The sequence below is a fragment of the Antechinus flavipes genome, chromosome 1 (genome assembly GCF_016432865.1).
Source record: "Antechinus flavipes isolate AdamAnt ecotype Samford, QLD, Australia chromosome 1, AdamAnt_v2, whole genome shotgun sequence".
In the NCBI taxonomy this organism is placed as follows: domain Eukaryota; kingdom Metazoa; phylum Chordata; class Mammalia; order Dasyuromorphia; family Dasyuridae; genus Antechinus; species Antechinus flavipes.
Window position 1 is genome coordinate 99,414,531 of NC_067398.1, and position 17,859 is coordinate 99,432,389.

The 17,859-nt window shown below is 32.7% G+C and overlaps 1 protein-coding gene across 7 annotated transcripts in view; it reads left to right on the forward strand.

The window, feature by feature from the left end:
- Positions 1-17,859, forward strand: part of NFIB (nuclear factor I B) — a 269,506-nt gene that overhangs the window by 205,863 nt on the left and 45,784 nt on the right. For 6 of the 7 annotated variants that reach the window (XM_051987198.1, XM_051987229.1, XM_051987206.1 and 3 more), the window contains exon 7: positions 17,435-17,569. The exons of the other annotated variant lie outside the window; for it this stretch is intronic. In XM_051987198.1, coding sequence (XP_051843158.1) covers positions 17,435-17,569 — 135 coding nt within the window. The remainder of the gene's footprint in view (positions 1-17,434; positions 17,570-17,859) is intronic. 7 annotated transcript variants of the gene reach the window in all.

Here is a 17,859-nt window from a genome sequence, read left to right on the forward strand (position 1 = left end):
TTAAATACTAAGGACTCTATATTGTGAAAATTGAGAAATACATACATTTAATATGTTAAAGAAATTGAACATTTCATACATATATACCGTGTTGTTTTATCTCAAAAATTATTTCAAATTAGATGCCTTGATTCTAAGAAATATAAATATTATATTGTTTTAAATAGTTTCTCTATTGTAATTTATCACCTTTCAAAATATATATTTTAATGAAATATTTTAGAGCTAAATATTTTTTTCAAATTCTGTTATCTCTAATTTGCATAAATTTAATTTCATAAACAGGGATATGAATTAGATTAGTCAACATTTGCTTCTTTTTTTCATCTCTTCCTATCTTGTAATAGAGGGAAGCAAGATTAGGCCAGATGACAAAAAGAAATAAGGCAACTCCTTTTGTTAATCCTTCTTCTCTGGAATTTTTTTCTCTTGGGGCTATATCCAATCCTTTCTGTAAAATTCTTATTATTTTATTCTCATTGTAAAAGCTGTCCTCCACCAAATACACAGATACGAACATACACATAGATTCACACACACATTCTATATCAGTTCTCTCTGGGAGCTAACTGATTAAAATGATACAGGCAAAGTCCTCTGCCTCTGTTTTCAATTTGATTTGATTTGATTAAGATAAAATATAGACTCCTCTGTTTGGTGTTTAAAGCCCTCTGGTTCCAGCCTTATTGCACTATCCATCCTTCACATATACTATGGTCAAGCTTACATGGCCCCACGTCTTCTGTCTTGGTTTTCCCTACTTCCCTTCTTGCCAATTTCCTTCAAAGTTCAGTCTAAGAGCTGGCTTTTATAAGAGGCCTTTTTTTGATTCCTCCAACTGCTAATGCTTTTCCCTAAAAATGATCTTATATCTACTTTGTATCTCTATTTTTACATGTTGTTTTTCTTGGCTAGATTGGGCAAAGATTGTTTCAATTTTATTTTTGCATCTTTAGCTTCTAGTGTAGTACCTGACACATAGTAAATGCTTATTAGAAGCTTGCACTTTGTTTTGTGATATGAAGAGGATTTGACCAAAGAATAGTCTTTGGCTAAATTTAGAAGGGACTAAATTTAATTCTACTTAAATACCTAGAAATCTGACAGGCTATTAAATTATATATTTTGAAAATTCTCAAAGATTCCATTATTGCTCTATTAACCATATCATTTTGCTTACTAAATATCAAATGAAGGATCTTGTTATCAGACTTCCAAAGATTTGTTGTCCAAGATTTAAGTCAAATGGAAAAAGGTATCTTTATAATGAAGCTAATTTAATCCAGTGATTAAAACAAAGAGGAATGGAGGGTCCTGTCATAAGTGCATTTTTAAAATAATACAAAGATGTTTAGAATTGGAAGGATACAAGTAATCATTTGTCATGCATAATATAGGGTTTGAACTAGATAATCTCCAAAGTCCCTCAAAACTCCAAAAGCACTAAGATTTCAGTATAGTAAATTATCATTAATTTGGACTTAACTGTTTAGGAGTTCTGGCTATTCAGACAGAACTGGGCTTATGAATATTGTAAAAAACATAGTAAAAGTACTTTTATATAGTTGAGAGATCAGTCCATTTCTAAGGATTTGGAGAGTATCTTTAATTTTACAATATATGATAATCTGAAAGATCTTAGCTTTTACTTTGATATGATAGCTAAAAAACACTTTTGAAAGTAAGGAATTTTATGAAGAAATACATGGTCAATATAATTTCAGATTTTATAGTTAGAAAAAGCAATGAGTATTTTCCTTTTCAATTTTCTACAATTTATACGCTGTACTGGTTTATATAGGCTGTTTTCCCATTTAGCCTGATTTAATGAAATTGCATAGATGTTCAGATTTTAATTAGCCATATATACCTGAGAACTGATGTTGAATTCTATGATGTTCACATCTTATACTTCTATGAGGCATCCCCAAAATGTATAAATATTAAATCAAGACAATTAGCATATTGCTGAAAATAGTGGCAGAGAAAGGATGGTGCTAATATAACATCATGCTAGAAGTAGTATATAATAATAGCTGACATTTCTATAGTGTTTTAAGGTTTGGAAAATAGTTTTACATATTTTATCTCATCTAATATGTACCATAGCCCTGTGAAACAAATAGTATCCCTGTTTTACAGATGAGGAAATTGAGGTTGAAAAGTAACTTATACAGGATAACACAGCTAGTAGTATTGGAGGTGATATATGAAGTCTGAGCAGTTTTGACACCAAATCTAGTGCCTTTTCTGCTATAACAAATATATCATAAGCTAAGTTTAGAGACTTAGATTTAGATTCTGTCTGCACTTTTTATAAGCTGTATGTGTATAATCTTTTGGCTGTCTGAGCTTCTATGGAATTTTAAGTTAGAAGGACATTTAGATGTTCTCTGGTCAGTAGGTTATAGATCTAGAGCAGAATGTTACCTTAAAGTCCATCTTGACCAATCTCTTCATTTTACAAATTGAAGCCCAGACACTTACTTGGTCAGACACAGGAAGAAACTGACAGAAGACAGATTTGAATCCAGGTCCTCTAACTCTAAATCCACTCACACAGTTCTAATGTAGGAAGTACTTGAAAATTTTTTAAATGCCTTAGAAATGTGAGTTAGCATTATGCCCACTAGATCAGAATGGTGGGGCACCTGGGATAATTGCTGTGTGTCATTCCATCACTCAATACCATAGCTATTTCCTTACCTCCCTCCCTTTCTGCTTCTCTATCTCTCCTCTTGCTCCCTTTTGTTCTCTTTTCTCCCTATTAATTATAGAATTTGGAACTAGAAAGGATCTTGGGTATTATTTACTCCAACATTCTCATTTTACAAGTGAGGAAGGAAGAAAGACATTAGGATACAGGGAAACATTCTAGACTTTTTGTTGTAGCAAAGAACTAGAAATTAAGGGGGAAGGGTGTTTAGTTGAGTAGGTGGACACATTATGGTTTATAAAGGTGATGTAATAATATTACCCTATAAGAAATGGTAAAAGAAATAAATTCTTAAAAACTTGGGAAGATTAACACATCTGATAGAATTGTATAATAATTACTACACCATAAAGAAAATGGTAAAAGAAATAAATTCTTAAAAACTTGGGAAGATTAATACATCTGATAGAATTGTATAATAATTACAACACCATAAAGAAAATTTCAAAAGACTTAAGAAGTTGAACAATCATACCTCCAAAAGACCAATGATGAAGCACACTATCTGTCTCAAAGATTGTAACGAGATATATTTTCAAACACGAAATGGCAAATTTATATGAGATTGTTTTGCTGGACCAAGTAATTTTGGGAAGGTTGTGTTTGGATTGTTTTGCTGGACCAAGTAATTTTGGGAAGGTTGTATTTGGGAGGCAGAAGACTAATAATGATTATTGACAAAGAAGAAGTAATTGAGATAGAAGAAAGAAGAAAAGAAGGAAGAGAAAAAGAAGAGGAGGAGGAAGAAAGGAGGAGGAGGAAGAAGAAGTGAAGAAGAGGAGGAGGAGATAAAGAAGGAAGAAAAGGAGGAGGAAAAAGCAAAAGAAAGAAGTAATAGTAGTAGTAATAGTAGTAAAAAAAAGTCACCAAAGGATTTTTTAAGTACAAAGATGAGAACCAATGGAAGTCAAGAAACACAGACAATATAGTTTGGAAATAAACATTGAATTTATTATATACTTAATAAAAAATAAAAAAAAGCTATGTGTAATTATAGCTTTATGTACAATGCTCATGCTATAATGGTTAAAGTGCTAGACTTGAAGTCAGCACTTCAAGTGCTGCCTGTAACTTTTACTAGCTATGACCATGAACAAGTCATTTACCTTTTCAGAGCCTCAGTTTCCTCATTAATAAAAAAAGGGGGAAATAGTAATTATCTCTTAAGGCAATTATGAGTCTCACATGAAATAATAGATGTAAAGTGCTTCATGAACTTTAAGGCAATATATAAATTTCATTATTATTACCACTAAACAATGGTGCCTCTCCTTTCCCCAACTTCTTTTCTTCAAGTCTGCCTTTGTGGCAGCTTCACTGTGTCAACCATAGCTATTGATAGTCATTGCTTAGTTCCACTGATCACACCTAAGATTAAAAAAGTTATTGACTAGTACTTTATATAAAACTAGCTTTTAGAATGGTAAAAAAAATGAGCAACCTTTATAGCTTTGAAGAGGTATGACAAATTTGGATCCATGATGTATATCATTTGTGGTTGATCATTAATATTAGATAAAATTACATACTTGCATGAAAACCCAAAAAAGCAAAATGAATGAATGAATAACACCTTGTCATTTAATATTTGTCCCAGGATTTATAGATTTCAGATCCCCTATTATTCCCCAAATTGACAATCTATAAAAAGTCGAGTTTTAAAATAAAAAAGTGTTAGGAAGGAAGAAATGGATTGTTTCTGTTTCCAAATTTGTAAAACTTGATCTTAATTTTTTTGATAGTAGTTTGGAGAATACTTTTGAATAACTATTATTTCTTACTATATTAGCTTGAGCAAATTGCTTACCTTCTCAAGGCCTTAGGTACTCTTCTGTAAAATGAATAGTTGATTTTTTTTTTTTTGGATCTTAAAGGCTCTTCAAGCTTGAAATCCTATGAGTTTGTAATTTTTCCTTTGAGTTCTTAAGTTATCACAAATTACTACTGAATTGAAGACTGGCATGCTTAGAAGTGGATGAAAGAATTCTCAACTTGAATTTATGGTCTTGAAAAAGGAAGAGACATAGGGTGAGAGTTTTGGCCTCCTCTTCTAAAAGAATGGCCATCTTTCCTTCTCTCTTGCTTTAGGGAGTATTTTGTTCTGCCCTGCAGAGCTGGAGGTAGGAAATTGTCTTGAATTATGCATTTTCAGATCAGTGGCCAAAACTGGCTGCAATAAATTTTGAGATATAAGTTTCTTTCTTTCCTCTCCTACTATATATAAACATTGTTTTTAAAATCAGTGATCTTTAAAATTAAGAATAGGTGATAAGAAAGCTCAGGAATTAGTGCTGAAGTATGTATTTTTGAAGAGCATTGATTAAGAACAGTAAGATTTATAGAGAGCAAAATCTGTAAGATTATATTTTTCTTCAGAATAATCTTAGACTGTTTTAGATTAAGCACAGACACATGCCAATTGAAGGTTTTAATTGCTATCTCAAAAATAATCTTTACTGGCTTATGTCAAATGAAAAATGTTTTAAAATCATCTAAAAACATACCATCTTTTAGAACCATTCAGAAACAGCATTTCTATTCCTAAACAAAAAGCAATTGTTTAAAAAAATAAGTTAATGTAAAAATACTCTCATTGGATCATTGAACAGCAGAAGTGCTTATGTGCTGGGAGGCACCATATGTTTTAGCTTGTACCTGAGGAATGCACATTTCTCACAGATGCATATGCCCTGTCCTCAGCCATTCTGGTACAACAAATGATTGATAGAGATTGAGTTATTGTAACAGAACCTTGTTATGGGATCAGTGTCTCCTACTTTGAAAATAAATGACTCAGCCAGTCTGAAACATTTATTTTCCCTAAATGACTAGAGATGTAGCAATAGGAGACCATTATCCTGTGACAATATTCTATTTCATTGACATTATCTCTTAAACATAATGGGTCCATTACTAAATAGAGGTTTTGTTGCTGATCAATTTCACATGATTTCCAAAACCATTAGGATAATAAATATACTATCACAGTAATGTGTTTGACAGCATATTCTTTTTTTCTTTCATTTACATTTGTGAGAGGGAAAATATAGATTTAAGTTGAGCTCAAATATGACAATTTATACCTTTGTGTGGCCACTTTTATCTATGAAAGGAAACTGCATATTATATACATAATTATATTTCTATTGAGCTACTGAACTGATGACCTTCAATTTTTCTTTATTTTTCATCTACCACACTAACCGCATCAAATCATAACTCGTCCCAAACAGTTTCTTTCAACCTCCATATAATGCTTTTATTTGATAACAGTTTCAGAGCCTTTCACACTTTCCTGGAAATCAGCTAAAGTAACACATCAGTTAAATCACTCCCAATCTGCCCTTAGAACAGAGAATAGCATTAGTAATAAAAGAAACCTTGAGTTGTCTAGGAGTATAAATGTCTCTAAATGTATGGCTTTTCCCCAAATGTTCTCCTTGAAAAACTCATCTATAATCTTGTTAAATTAGAACCCTTCCAGTATCTTTCTGACTTTTACAGTTAAGGTTACAGTATTGATTTTATTTTATAGTCCAAGGCTCTTGAATCTGTTGCACTAATAAGCCACCATAGCTAGGAGATTTTCCCTGGAGGCATGTTGAATCTCAGTAATTTACCTATGCCAATATTTAATAAGTGACTACAATATACTCCAAATCGAGCATTATTGTTTGGTACTTCCCTCCTTCCCCCCTTCAAATTAGGCTTTCTGACAGTACTCAAGACACTTTATCATTGTCAATCTGCTGAAATGAAATCACTTAATGGACAAAGGCATCTTGAAGTGTTTTTTAAAAGCGTATTCATGTATTCAGTATTCATTCTCTTAGCACTGTTCTTTACTCTTCAAAGGATTTTTACTTCTCAGTAAGGTGTTATTGTGAGCTTCAAAGGGGTTTGGACTTTATCTTTGTTCAGCGTAGGTGTAGCCTAGAGACCTTTTTTATATAGAAGGATGTGATAAATGGAGAATTGTACTAACATGTTACTGTGTTTGAGTTTGGCTAACTATTAAAAGCACACAGATACATATACACACGTATGCGGGGCACACACACACATACATACACACACACACACACCCTGATTTAAATGACTGCTTTAGTGCTTTTGGTTCCTGAAAAGCATAGTAATGTACTCAATTAGTAGTCAAGATAAAACATCATTGTGCTTAAAGTGAAAACTCTTACAAGCTTGCTGCCTCCCTCCCAACCCCCCACCTCCCACCCTCTCCGTCGCCCATTACTATATTTTATTCTATAGAAAAGAATTGGTTTATAGAGAAGGAATATTAGGGTGAATGCTGCATCTCTAGGATCTTCTTATTTTCCTAAAATTATTTTAGGGCACATTAAATATAAATTTATAGTGAAATATACTTTTAAAATATGGCAGCTAATTATTTTTGAATCATCTGGAATCATCTTCAAATGACTGTTAAGGGATTAAGTCCATATGTCTTGTCATAACACTCAAGGACTTGTTGTTAACTTGGGGTGTGCAAGGTGCTTATTCACATCATTTGCCATAAATCAAAGAAACAAAGGATATTAGAATTTCAGACCTGGAAGGGACCTTGGTGAGATCCTCTTTACTGTCTCCTCCAAAAATCTTAGAGCTTTGTTTTAAACCAACTAAATTGTGAAAGTTATATTTTAACCAAAATTATTGATAATGAATTTGAGTAGCCACAAAATGTTGAAAGATCTACAGGAAGGCCTAAGTATGTTGGATAGTTTCTCATGGACAAAAATGCAAAATGAGGAAACACAGGTGGACTTTAATAAATATCATTGAGGGTAATATCACATTAATGAGATTTCAAATCCATTGAGGTGTTAGAGAGATTATATTTAAGTACTTTAAATGCTTTAAATTATTCAACAAACATTTAAGCAACTACTTTGCACTTTGTGTTATGTTCTGAAAATAGAAACAAAGATGGAAAGATAAATCAACATTTTTCTAGTATGTTTATTTTATTTTTGAAAAAAAATATTCTTGAAACATTATGGAAATGGTCTTAGATGGCTTCTGAGGTCCTTTACAATTTGGAGGCTCTGGAAATCTTTAATAGTCCTTGATCTGAAAAAGCTTATTATCTAATGGGATGGGGAACCCAGTACATAAATAAATATAATAGAAGCTGAACTCTGGTAAGGGTGAAGGAGAAATCTAGAGAATCAATGCACTTTCAGGAAATTTGTGTAGCATAATTTAAGGCATATCTTCCTTACTGAAATGCCAATAATCTAAAGTAATGATCTATTATTAACAAATTGTCATTTCTTATAATATATGTAGAATTATTTCAGTATTTCTATGTAGAGTTATTTGTATTTCAATGAATTTACCACTTTATTAATATGACTAATTCCTCAACCTTGCAGAAGATGGCAATTCATTGAATGCTCTCAACCCATGTGATCCTTTTTCATGTTTTTTAAGACTTCCTTAAAACATCTGCTTCAAATGCTGGCAGCCTTCTTATCATACATTTGTGCCTTTCATAGTTAGCAGTAAAATTTATATCTAATATCCCTTACTCTTGCTACTAGACCCTCCCACCTACTTTTTTGGTCAAACTCATCTTTCATTATACTTTTTACACCACTTCTACACAAGTTAACTTTGTTATTGTGTTTCAGTTTCTTTATATACATTATATTTTCCCTTTGCCATCTACACAATTTCCCAAATGTGAGTGTGCATTTTTCTTTCTAATCAATTTTAGCTCTTTCATCTATTTGTAATGCCTGTAATGTACTAATGAACTAACTCAACGCATACCCATTGAATATAATATTTTGGCAAGATAAATACATTCTTTAACCATTTAGATTGTCCTGTATAGACTGCTAGGCTATTATCTTTTGATAGCAGCTTTTTCTCAAGGAAGCGCTGTAATATTTCAGTTGTTGATATAATCTTGATTGCATAGAGGCCAAATTTCAAATGGCCTTTGAAATATATTTGTAAAGGTATAAGGAATTCAGTAAATCTATAGACTAATCCTTTTAATCATTTATATTTTGCCTTTTTGCCATATTAGTGCATAGGAAATAATATGGGGAAAATCCAGTTTTCTTTATGTTCCTTGATTTACTTCTGTAAATATCCTTAAAGCAGCTGGTATTGATGAAATGATAAACATATATAGGGATGTGTCTAGAAGGGCTAAAAAGGAGATGCCACATTGTGATTTCACCCTCCGAAGACTTCCTTCTTCCTCAACATTTTTTGATGCAGATGAAATTATTTTAAGTCATTCAAAAATACTTATTCAGCAAGGCAAGTTAATTGAGCAAATATGTGTTAAGCACTTTCTTGGTTGACTGAATATTTGTTCAGTGGAACTTTGTATAATATCCTGGGTTAGATACTAGCAAGTTAAAAGGGAAAGTTAACAGGACAGGTATGATTGTTTTGTTTGTCCTTCTTCCTTGAAGAGGATCATGACACTAGATGTAATTGAATTAGATTTAATTGAAGAAGGGCTGGTATTTCCTTTATATAATCCTTGCTACTGGGGAGCCTGAGACCCAATGATCTTTTGAGCTTGGGAGCTCTGAATTGCAATGGCTAAGCTGATGGAGTGTTTCTACTGAAATCTGGCGATAATATGATAAGCACTTGGGAGCAAGAGTCTACCTATTTGCCTGTATGAGGGGAATTGGCTCTTGACAAATAAAGTCCAATATTGATCTTGCATTCCTGCATCAATTATCAGTCAGCAATGAGAATAGGTACTTGAGTGGTTATGCGATAGGAAGACCCATACTGAAACAAAACTAAACAAAAGCAAAATAATCCCTGCTCAAGCAGCTTTTAATCTAGTTTAATGTGGTGGTAGTAGATCTGAATCTGTATAACACATACATATGATACATGGTAAACTGTAACAGGGACAAAGAGGAAGTCAGCATGCTCTGGGTAATTGGTTTTGATCACTTATTGTTGGATAAGATGAAGAAAGGATTCATCAAAGGTAAAATTTGAGCAGGCTAGCATATCTGTAGTTGGAGACAGGGTAAGGTAATTAGATGAAAAAATGAGAGCAAAGTCATGGAAGTGGGATCTATGCTGAATGGTAGTGACCAATTTACTCTACAGATTATCTTTGGAGAAAGAATAATATTTAATAAGAACAGTCAAGTTGTTCAGAAATAGGTTTTGGAGAAAACCTTTGATGTGAAGCTAATCATAATGCAGTAGGCAATGAGGAGTCCTTAAAAATGTTTGAGCAGTAGAGGGATGGGATCATGCCTATGCATTAGGATATTAACCTGGACCCTCTTTAAAGGAAGCAGAAGCTAGAGGAGGTGTGAGAGACTGGTTAAATGCCTTTGCAACAGTCTCTGTGTCAAGTACATGGAACATAGAAGATCAGGCTTAAAAGAGTAAAAGATTAAAAAAAAAAAAAAAAAAGAAACAATTTGGAAGAAGTATATGATGGTAACTCCTGCTGACTAAACAACTATCACTCTTCCTTTCCCCATCCCACAGTGGCCACTTGTAATCTAGAAATAGCTATATGCTACTGGGATAGAAATTTCTAAATTTCTAAATGTCCTATAGTTACCAGCTATTTATATTCTGTATCTACTTAGATTCCTTTCAAGCACCATTCATCTTCTATGCAAGAAATTTGTTTTCTCCATTCTCCCCTAACCCCTCCCTTCCCTCCAGATATCTCAGGTGATCTAAGATTCTTTCTGAAACAGCCTTTATGATGGGTTGATGAGCCTGAAAGGAAACTATTTTTCTGTAAGGAGGGCAGAGAAACAACAGAGAATATTTGGATAAAAGCTGAATAGCAGTCTATCATAGATGTTCAAGATACAAGAATCACTGGCATATTTATGCGGTCTTAAGAGTTTCAGTGTACTTTATATACAATTTCTCATTTGATTTCAGAACAGCCCTTTGAGGTGGGTATTACAATTGTTATTTAACCAATCCATATGCATGTATTAATCTTTTACTCTATGTGCCAGGCACCGAAACAGTCCTTGTCTTCAAGAACCTTCTATTGTAACATTTTGTATTGTTATTCCCATTTTACAGCTGAGGAAACATAATAAGAAAGGGTAAATGATGTGAGCAGAACCATATAGCTAGTCAATACTTAAAGATGTATTCGAATCCAGGATTACCTGGATTACTCCCAAGTTTAGACCTTTCTACTATGTTAGCCTGCCTCTTCTGCAGAACTGGGATGCTTTATACTGAAGATGTCATTTAAAACAAATAAACAAATAAAAATCGCCAATAACTAAGTATGCAGAGTTTTAAAGAAAGAAAAAAATAGAAATGTCTCTATATCTGCAAAGATGTAGAGAAATATAGCAATCCAAATGAGAGAAATAAATAAATAATTTGTTATTATTACAATCTGATTAGATCCAGTTTATTGAATTGTTACCAGTAGTGGATTTCATCCATGTAAATGTCCCTTTTCTGGTGTTCCTGTTCAAACTCTTCACACCAGAGGTGCAGTGTTAACAGGAGTTTCCCTACTGTTTTCTTCACACCTTAAGTTCCTCCTGCTACAAAAACAGGAGACTGGCAAATGCTTAGCAGCTGTGATAATGTAAAAAACAAAGTAAAAAGGTTTTAAAAATGCTCGAGAAGAATTACTTTAGATGTCAAGCCCTTGGTAAACTGAAGAAAGCATCTGACTTAAGCACAAAAAAATAAAGTAACTATTTTCTCAACTGAGTTTTTGAGAAGCTAATAATGGATGATGCATATACATGGTATCCAATTAGAACTCTTTAAAATTCCATGTCTTGTCAAAAAAAAAAGCCAGCGATTTAAAAATTTAGGAAAAAAAAAAAGCATTGGATAGTAAAAATGTTTAAGTGATGCTTGAGGATGTGGTTACCTAGATAGAAAGGTTTTAATCTATAAATTAAAAATAAAATACATTTTTAAAAAATGCATTCATTTTCATAGCACTGTAATCAAACAGGTTATTTATACATATGCCACTATTTTGACATTTTTAAAACAGATTCCACAATCCAAGAAATTCTTGCATTATTACAAAATTGAAGTAATTGAAAAGCGCAAGTGTTATAGAAGAGAACAAGATTCAAATATTCATATCCATCCAGCCATACATATATGTATATACATTTACACACACAACTATATCTAAGGAGCTATGGCAATACCCCCATTTTTTAGAATAGGGAATGTGCCTTCTGTGAAAATTATAGAATCCTATTTTAAACTTTAAGTATAATAGAAAAACTCACATATTGTTGGGCTGCCTATGAAAATGGAACAGGTGTCCAGGACAGGCAGGTGCTAAGGTGGATGTTTGAACTTGCCCTAGATCACTAGTTGACTCCAGTGAAGTTCTCCTAACAGGTGGCTAGCTGATTGGCATGCCATGTGACATTTATCCAGGGAGCTACTTGGATGACAGGCTGCTTCAGACAGAGGAAGAGGGTCTTTGCTTTGATGAGGAAATTGCCCAAACTCATGTCTCATTAGTGTTTCCTAAGGTTCTTTGGAAGTGAACAACAGTTTAATTAAGGGCTGACGTAAACACGTTTCTGCACACTTTCCCTGCAGCATTTTATCACATTAGAATTGATCAAAATTGTTGCCTTGGGCTGACTTGAACAGATATACATCTGGAGCACCATTTGTGCAAGCTGCTGCTGAGTAGACTACATAGGCTGAGTTTCACAGTGCCTCTTTTCACATTCTGCCTCCCTTTTGTAGACAAGTTTACCTTATTGGAAAGAAGTTGATCTATTTATTTTAACCTCCCCCGCTTTGATGCTTTAAAATATGACACATCATTGCTACATGGTACAAAGTATGAAAATAATGACAAGATTTTAAATGGAAATAATGAACTATGAGCTAGTTTTTTATGAGACATATTTTAAGGGGAAATTTGAACAAAATGGATGTCAAAATGTGATATATCTGAAGCCCAGGTAAAATGTGTCCTATATGGTAACTCTTTGTGTATTTGATTAATTGAAAAAAAAAAAGATTCAAAGCATATCATCTTTACCATATGGCTTTTAAAAGCAAGAACTAATCACCTAATTAGAAATCACATATAGGAGTAAGCAAACTAATCACCTAATTAGAAATCACATATAGGAGTAAGCACTAACAATAAACCTCATCATTTGCATGGTTTTTGCTATCTTTTCTTGTCTTTTGAATAGGTCTTCTTTCTCTTTTTTTCTATTCTCTTTTTGAGAGCAAAACTCTCCCTTTGATTCCTACTTTTTACTGATTTTTCTTACTTTTCTTGCTTCCTCCCTGTCTTCAGATTATTTAAAATTTCTTCTCATTTTCTCCCTTTGAGTCTGTCTCTTTCCAAACTCCAATTTGTTCAAAGTTCTATGGATCTTGAAAATCATCCTATCGGGCAGATTATCAGTAAACATTTATGGAGGATCTATTATATTAACAAGGCAGTTAAATAGCATAATGGATAGAGTATCAGGTCTAGAATTTGGAGACCCTGAGCTCAAATCTAGCCTCAGATACTTATTAGCTGTGTCACCCTGGGCAAGTCACTTAACTCTGCTTTAGTTTCCTCATTTGTAAAATGAGCTGAAGAAGGAAAAAGTAAAGCACTTCAGCATCTTTGCCAAGAAAACCCAAATGGTGTTACAGAGAGCTGGATGAGACTGAAACAACTCCACAACAACAATAGTATATGTATGTGTGAGTGTGTGTGAGTGTGTGTGTATACATACACATATATGTATATACACACACATATATATCGTACATATATGTATACACATATATATCATCCTCTTATATATGTGAGTGTGTGTGTATGCACACACATAAACAGAACAAAAAGCACAAGCTGACATAGAACCTATCTACATAAGCATATAACATTCATGTAAACAACTGAAAAACATATGAAACTAACTATCAACAAATATTTTGTCATACAAATTGAGTATATAAATGTATTGAAGCAAGTCAGCAAGCATTTATTAAAAGCTTACTTTGTTTCAGGCACTGTGCTAAGCTGAATCAAAAGGGGAGAATCAAAAAGAGATGTCTATCTTTGAAAATGCTCCATAAGGAGTAAATTTTCAGCTAAAATTTCAAAATGTTGAAAAATACATTCTAATCAGAAAGTATGGCACGTGCCAAATAATGGAGGCAGGACAATTTGGTTTAAGAGATTAAAAGCAAATTATCTTGGCTAGAATGCACAGAAATAATGGTAAATGAAATTTAATGATAATGATTTGATGCAATAGAAAACCCCTGCATTTTTTAAAACTGGGGAGTGATGAAGTCACAATGATATTCACAAAAGTTTCTGGAAACTCTGTAGGATAGGTTTGAATAAAATGATTTGGAGAAAAAGTGCAGAAAAAAGGCTATATACATGGATCCAAGTATGAGTTGACTTAGAATAAGATGCTTACTGAAGAAAATGAAAAGAACAAAAAAGAAGCCATCTTAGAAACACTACAAAATTCTATTTCTCTTTCATTGGCTCATGCTTAATTTCCAAATCAAATGTAGATTTCTCATTCTGGTTTCAAGTCCCCACAATAATTCGTTTGTGGTTCTCTCAATGCCTGTCTCTCCCTCATGGAAACATCAGACAAATCTTCCCATGGGTCTTTAATTCTTTCCTTACTATGTGATTTTATATTTTTTCCTATTCCGTTCCTCATGCTTGAATAAGAATATAATTTGGGAAGCAAGAAAACAAGCAAAAACAAATAGTTTTTTCTCTTTTATACTCTTATTTGTATCCTTAACATATGATTGCTATGAAAATAGAGAACATACCAGGTACTTAATAACTTAAAAGAAAATTAAAATAAAAGTTACAATTAAAAACAAAAACTTTTATACTATAATAGCAAGTAATCCCCTATCTTCTTTAACCTGTCATTCTAAGATATTTTGAATTCCAAACATCACTTTATCTTGTGTCATTTAATGAGGCTATATCTTTATAAGAAAACAAAATATAATAATAACATTATTATTTTCCTCTAAAGTGCATCCTGTAAAATATTGACCTTAGTGAAGCTTACATATACTTAATGAAAATTGCATTCTGTTTTTACTATTCAAGAAGGGAAGAACTTTTGTGATATTCTTAACTTGTGCAAATAGTTTTTGTTCATTCTTGTTTTCTGCATCTATAATTCCTGGGTGTATTTAGAACATGAAGGGACCATTAAATCACTGCATTCAAGAGAGAGAACAGAAACAATAAATGAAGCTATCCTAATTACTTCATAAAGCTAATTATATAATTTTAGCTAAGAAAATGCCTAGGTAGCATCTCTAAAACTATATAATCACCTGTGTAACATGAACTTATGTATGAACACCTATGGTTTGTATGCCCCTTTGCCCCCCTTTAAAGAAACTCGTTATTGTGGATTCAGCTGGTTATAATGAAAGTCCTGAAATAATGAGCACCAGTGGCACTGCCTTGATTTGGTTGATCTTCTCCAAAGATCATATCACCAGGTGCAGTCATCCTAGGTGGGAAAGACCATTTGTAGTGAATTGTTCGGAAATGATTTTCAGTAATATTTTATAATTTATATGGCAGTCTTCTTAGGAACAGATTGACCATATGTTAATTTTATTTGAAACCTCATACTTGAACTCAGACATAGTTGTAAAGGCAATGCATTAGAGCAGTAATAGAAAGCCACTAGGCTTCTTTTCTGAAAGTCCATTTCAAATTAAGAATTCTAGTAGGGTTTAATTGAAGCTGTGATTATAATATCTATAAAAAGGAGGCAGTTGAAATTGATGATTTAAAACATCTCATCTCTTCCAGTTTTAAAAGTCTATGATTTTTTTTATTGTATATCATACAGTATGCCACCTTCAATCAGATTAGAAATGTGTATATTTTTAATATTCCTTATTTCATTATGTTTTAATCCTACATTCTTTTTAGCATTATTTAAGATCTATTAACTGCAGTTAACTCTAACATTAAAAGCTATTTGTATAAATTAAATATCTTTATGACAATGTTTTAATTGTATATATTCCTTTAAAAAAAAAAACTTATTTCCTGCTTCTGGAGGTATATGGAATTAGTTCTTTGATTTTCTGTTTCAAAATAGTTTGACCAATTTAGCAGTAGTAACCAACTTAATTATATTAGTCAAAAACTATGATAGGAAAGCTAGGACTTCTAGCTGATAAATCTTTTTTTTTTTAACAGTGATATATGATTATCATCAAACTTAGATGATATGGTGCAGAGTGACAAAATCCTGAAATCAAATACTTGGTTAATTTTGTTGTTTAAAATTAGAATAAAGTTTCTTTTTCTGAATAGTTAGATATAAAATGCAGTTACAGAACTATGAAGGCATATTCATTTTAAAAGGTTGATTTTTTAAAGGCATTCTCAAAATAAAATGAGTGGCTTAAATTTAATCAGTAACAGAAAGCTTTCTTTATTGATTTTTTAAAATAACAATTCCTTTTATCATCTTAAAAAAACTATAACAAAATCAGTATGTTGGATTCCTTTTAAGGTGGGATAGTGATACTAGTGCTGGATTTGGACTCGTGAAAATTTGAGTTAAAATCTTGCTTCAGAACATTGTACAGTGACCAATTCTGATAGACTTAGATCTCCACAGCAATGCAATAATAAAAGACAATTTCAAAAGACCCATAATGGAAATGCTATTCACATGCAGAGAAAGAACCATGGAATCTGATTGCAAATCGAAGAATACTATTTTAACTTTTTTTTGGTTTTTTCTTTTTTTGTGGTTTTCCCCTTTCATTCTGATTCTTTTTTTATTATATGACTAATGTGAAAATATGTTTAATGTGATTGTTCATGTATAACTTATAGCCAATTGCTTGCCATCTAGGGAGGGGAGAGAGGGGAAAAATATGGAACTCAAAATCTTCTAAAAGTGAATGTGAAAACTATCTTTACATGTAATTGGAAAATATAAATTACTATTGAAAGCAAAAAAAAAAAAAAGACCCAATCTTGCCATTTTAGATGACTTGACTCTGTATAACCTTGTTCAACCTGATGTTTCAGCATCTATAAAACAGGCAAAATAGTAACGCCTACTTCACTGGGCTGTTGTGTGGATCAAATGCAATTATAAAGGGAATAAATAATAGCTCCTTTTTGCAAACCTTGAAGTGCTTCATAAATGTAAGCTATTGTTGTTATCATGTAAGATGTTAGACAAATGGTATAAGTGACAGTTTAAGATACTGATTAATTCTCTCTTTTCCAACCTGAAAGATCCTTTATGACATCTATACTCTGTTTGCCACTATTTTATAAACAGTGTGGTCTGGGTCCTAGAAAACAAAGACTCCTTGAAACCATTTAAATTTAAATTAGTGGGGAATGTCTGGGCTAGGCTTTATTTGAGCCCCAGAGAATCAATAAACCGAGTTCTCTGTCTTACCCAGAAGGTCACCATGTCACCATTTTTTAAAACCTTTTTGAGAAAAAAAAGCCCATTTAACAAATGAAGCCTTAAGTCATCTTCATTGAGAAGCAAAAACTGTTACATAAACTTTAAATAGGCAGGAGAGCCACTCAAAGGAATAGAGGGGCACCTGTTTTAAAAGAATCACAGAGAAGAGTAGCATGTGAGACAAGTGTCCATTGGGACATTCATTTCTGGGCTGTAGCTTAACATTGCCAAAAACCATTTTTCCCCCTTGCAGATATGTCTTCTCCTACTGCTATGAAGAAGCCTGAAAAGCCATTGTTTAGCCCTACATCTCCACAGGACTCTTCACCCAGATTGAGCACTTTTCCTCAGCATCACCATCCGGGAATCGCAGGAGTTGCACACAGTGGTGAGGAGTTTCCCAGAGAAATTTTTTCTTGTTTCTTTTTTCTGGCCCAATTCCATAGCAATGGAGCACAAGTTATCATTTCAATGCCCCTGTTAATGAGTCCGAATCCCATATATTTTATTGAGGGAAAGAAAAGGGTCATCAAGTAAATTGTTGAGTTTTGGAGTATTTTCAAAGGCATGAATTCACTAAACAGTATTTTTAGAAGGGAAATTTGCTATTCATTTATCAAGATTTATTTGAGAATGAAACAATGTAAATTGGAGGATCCTGTGTTTAGAAGCAATTTT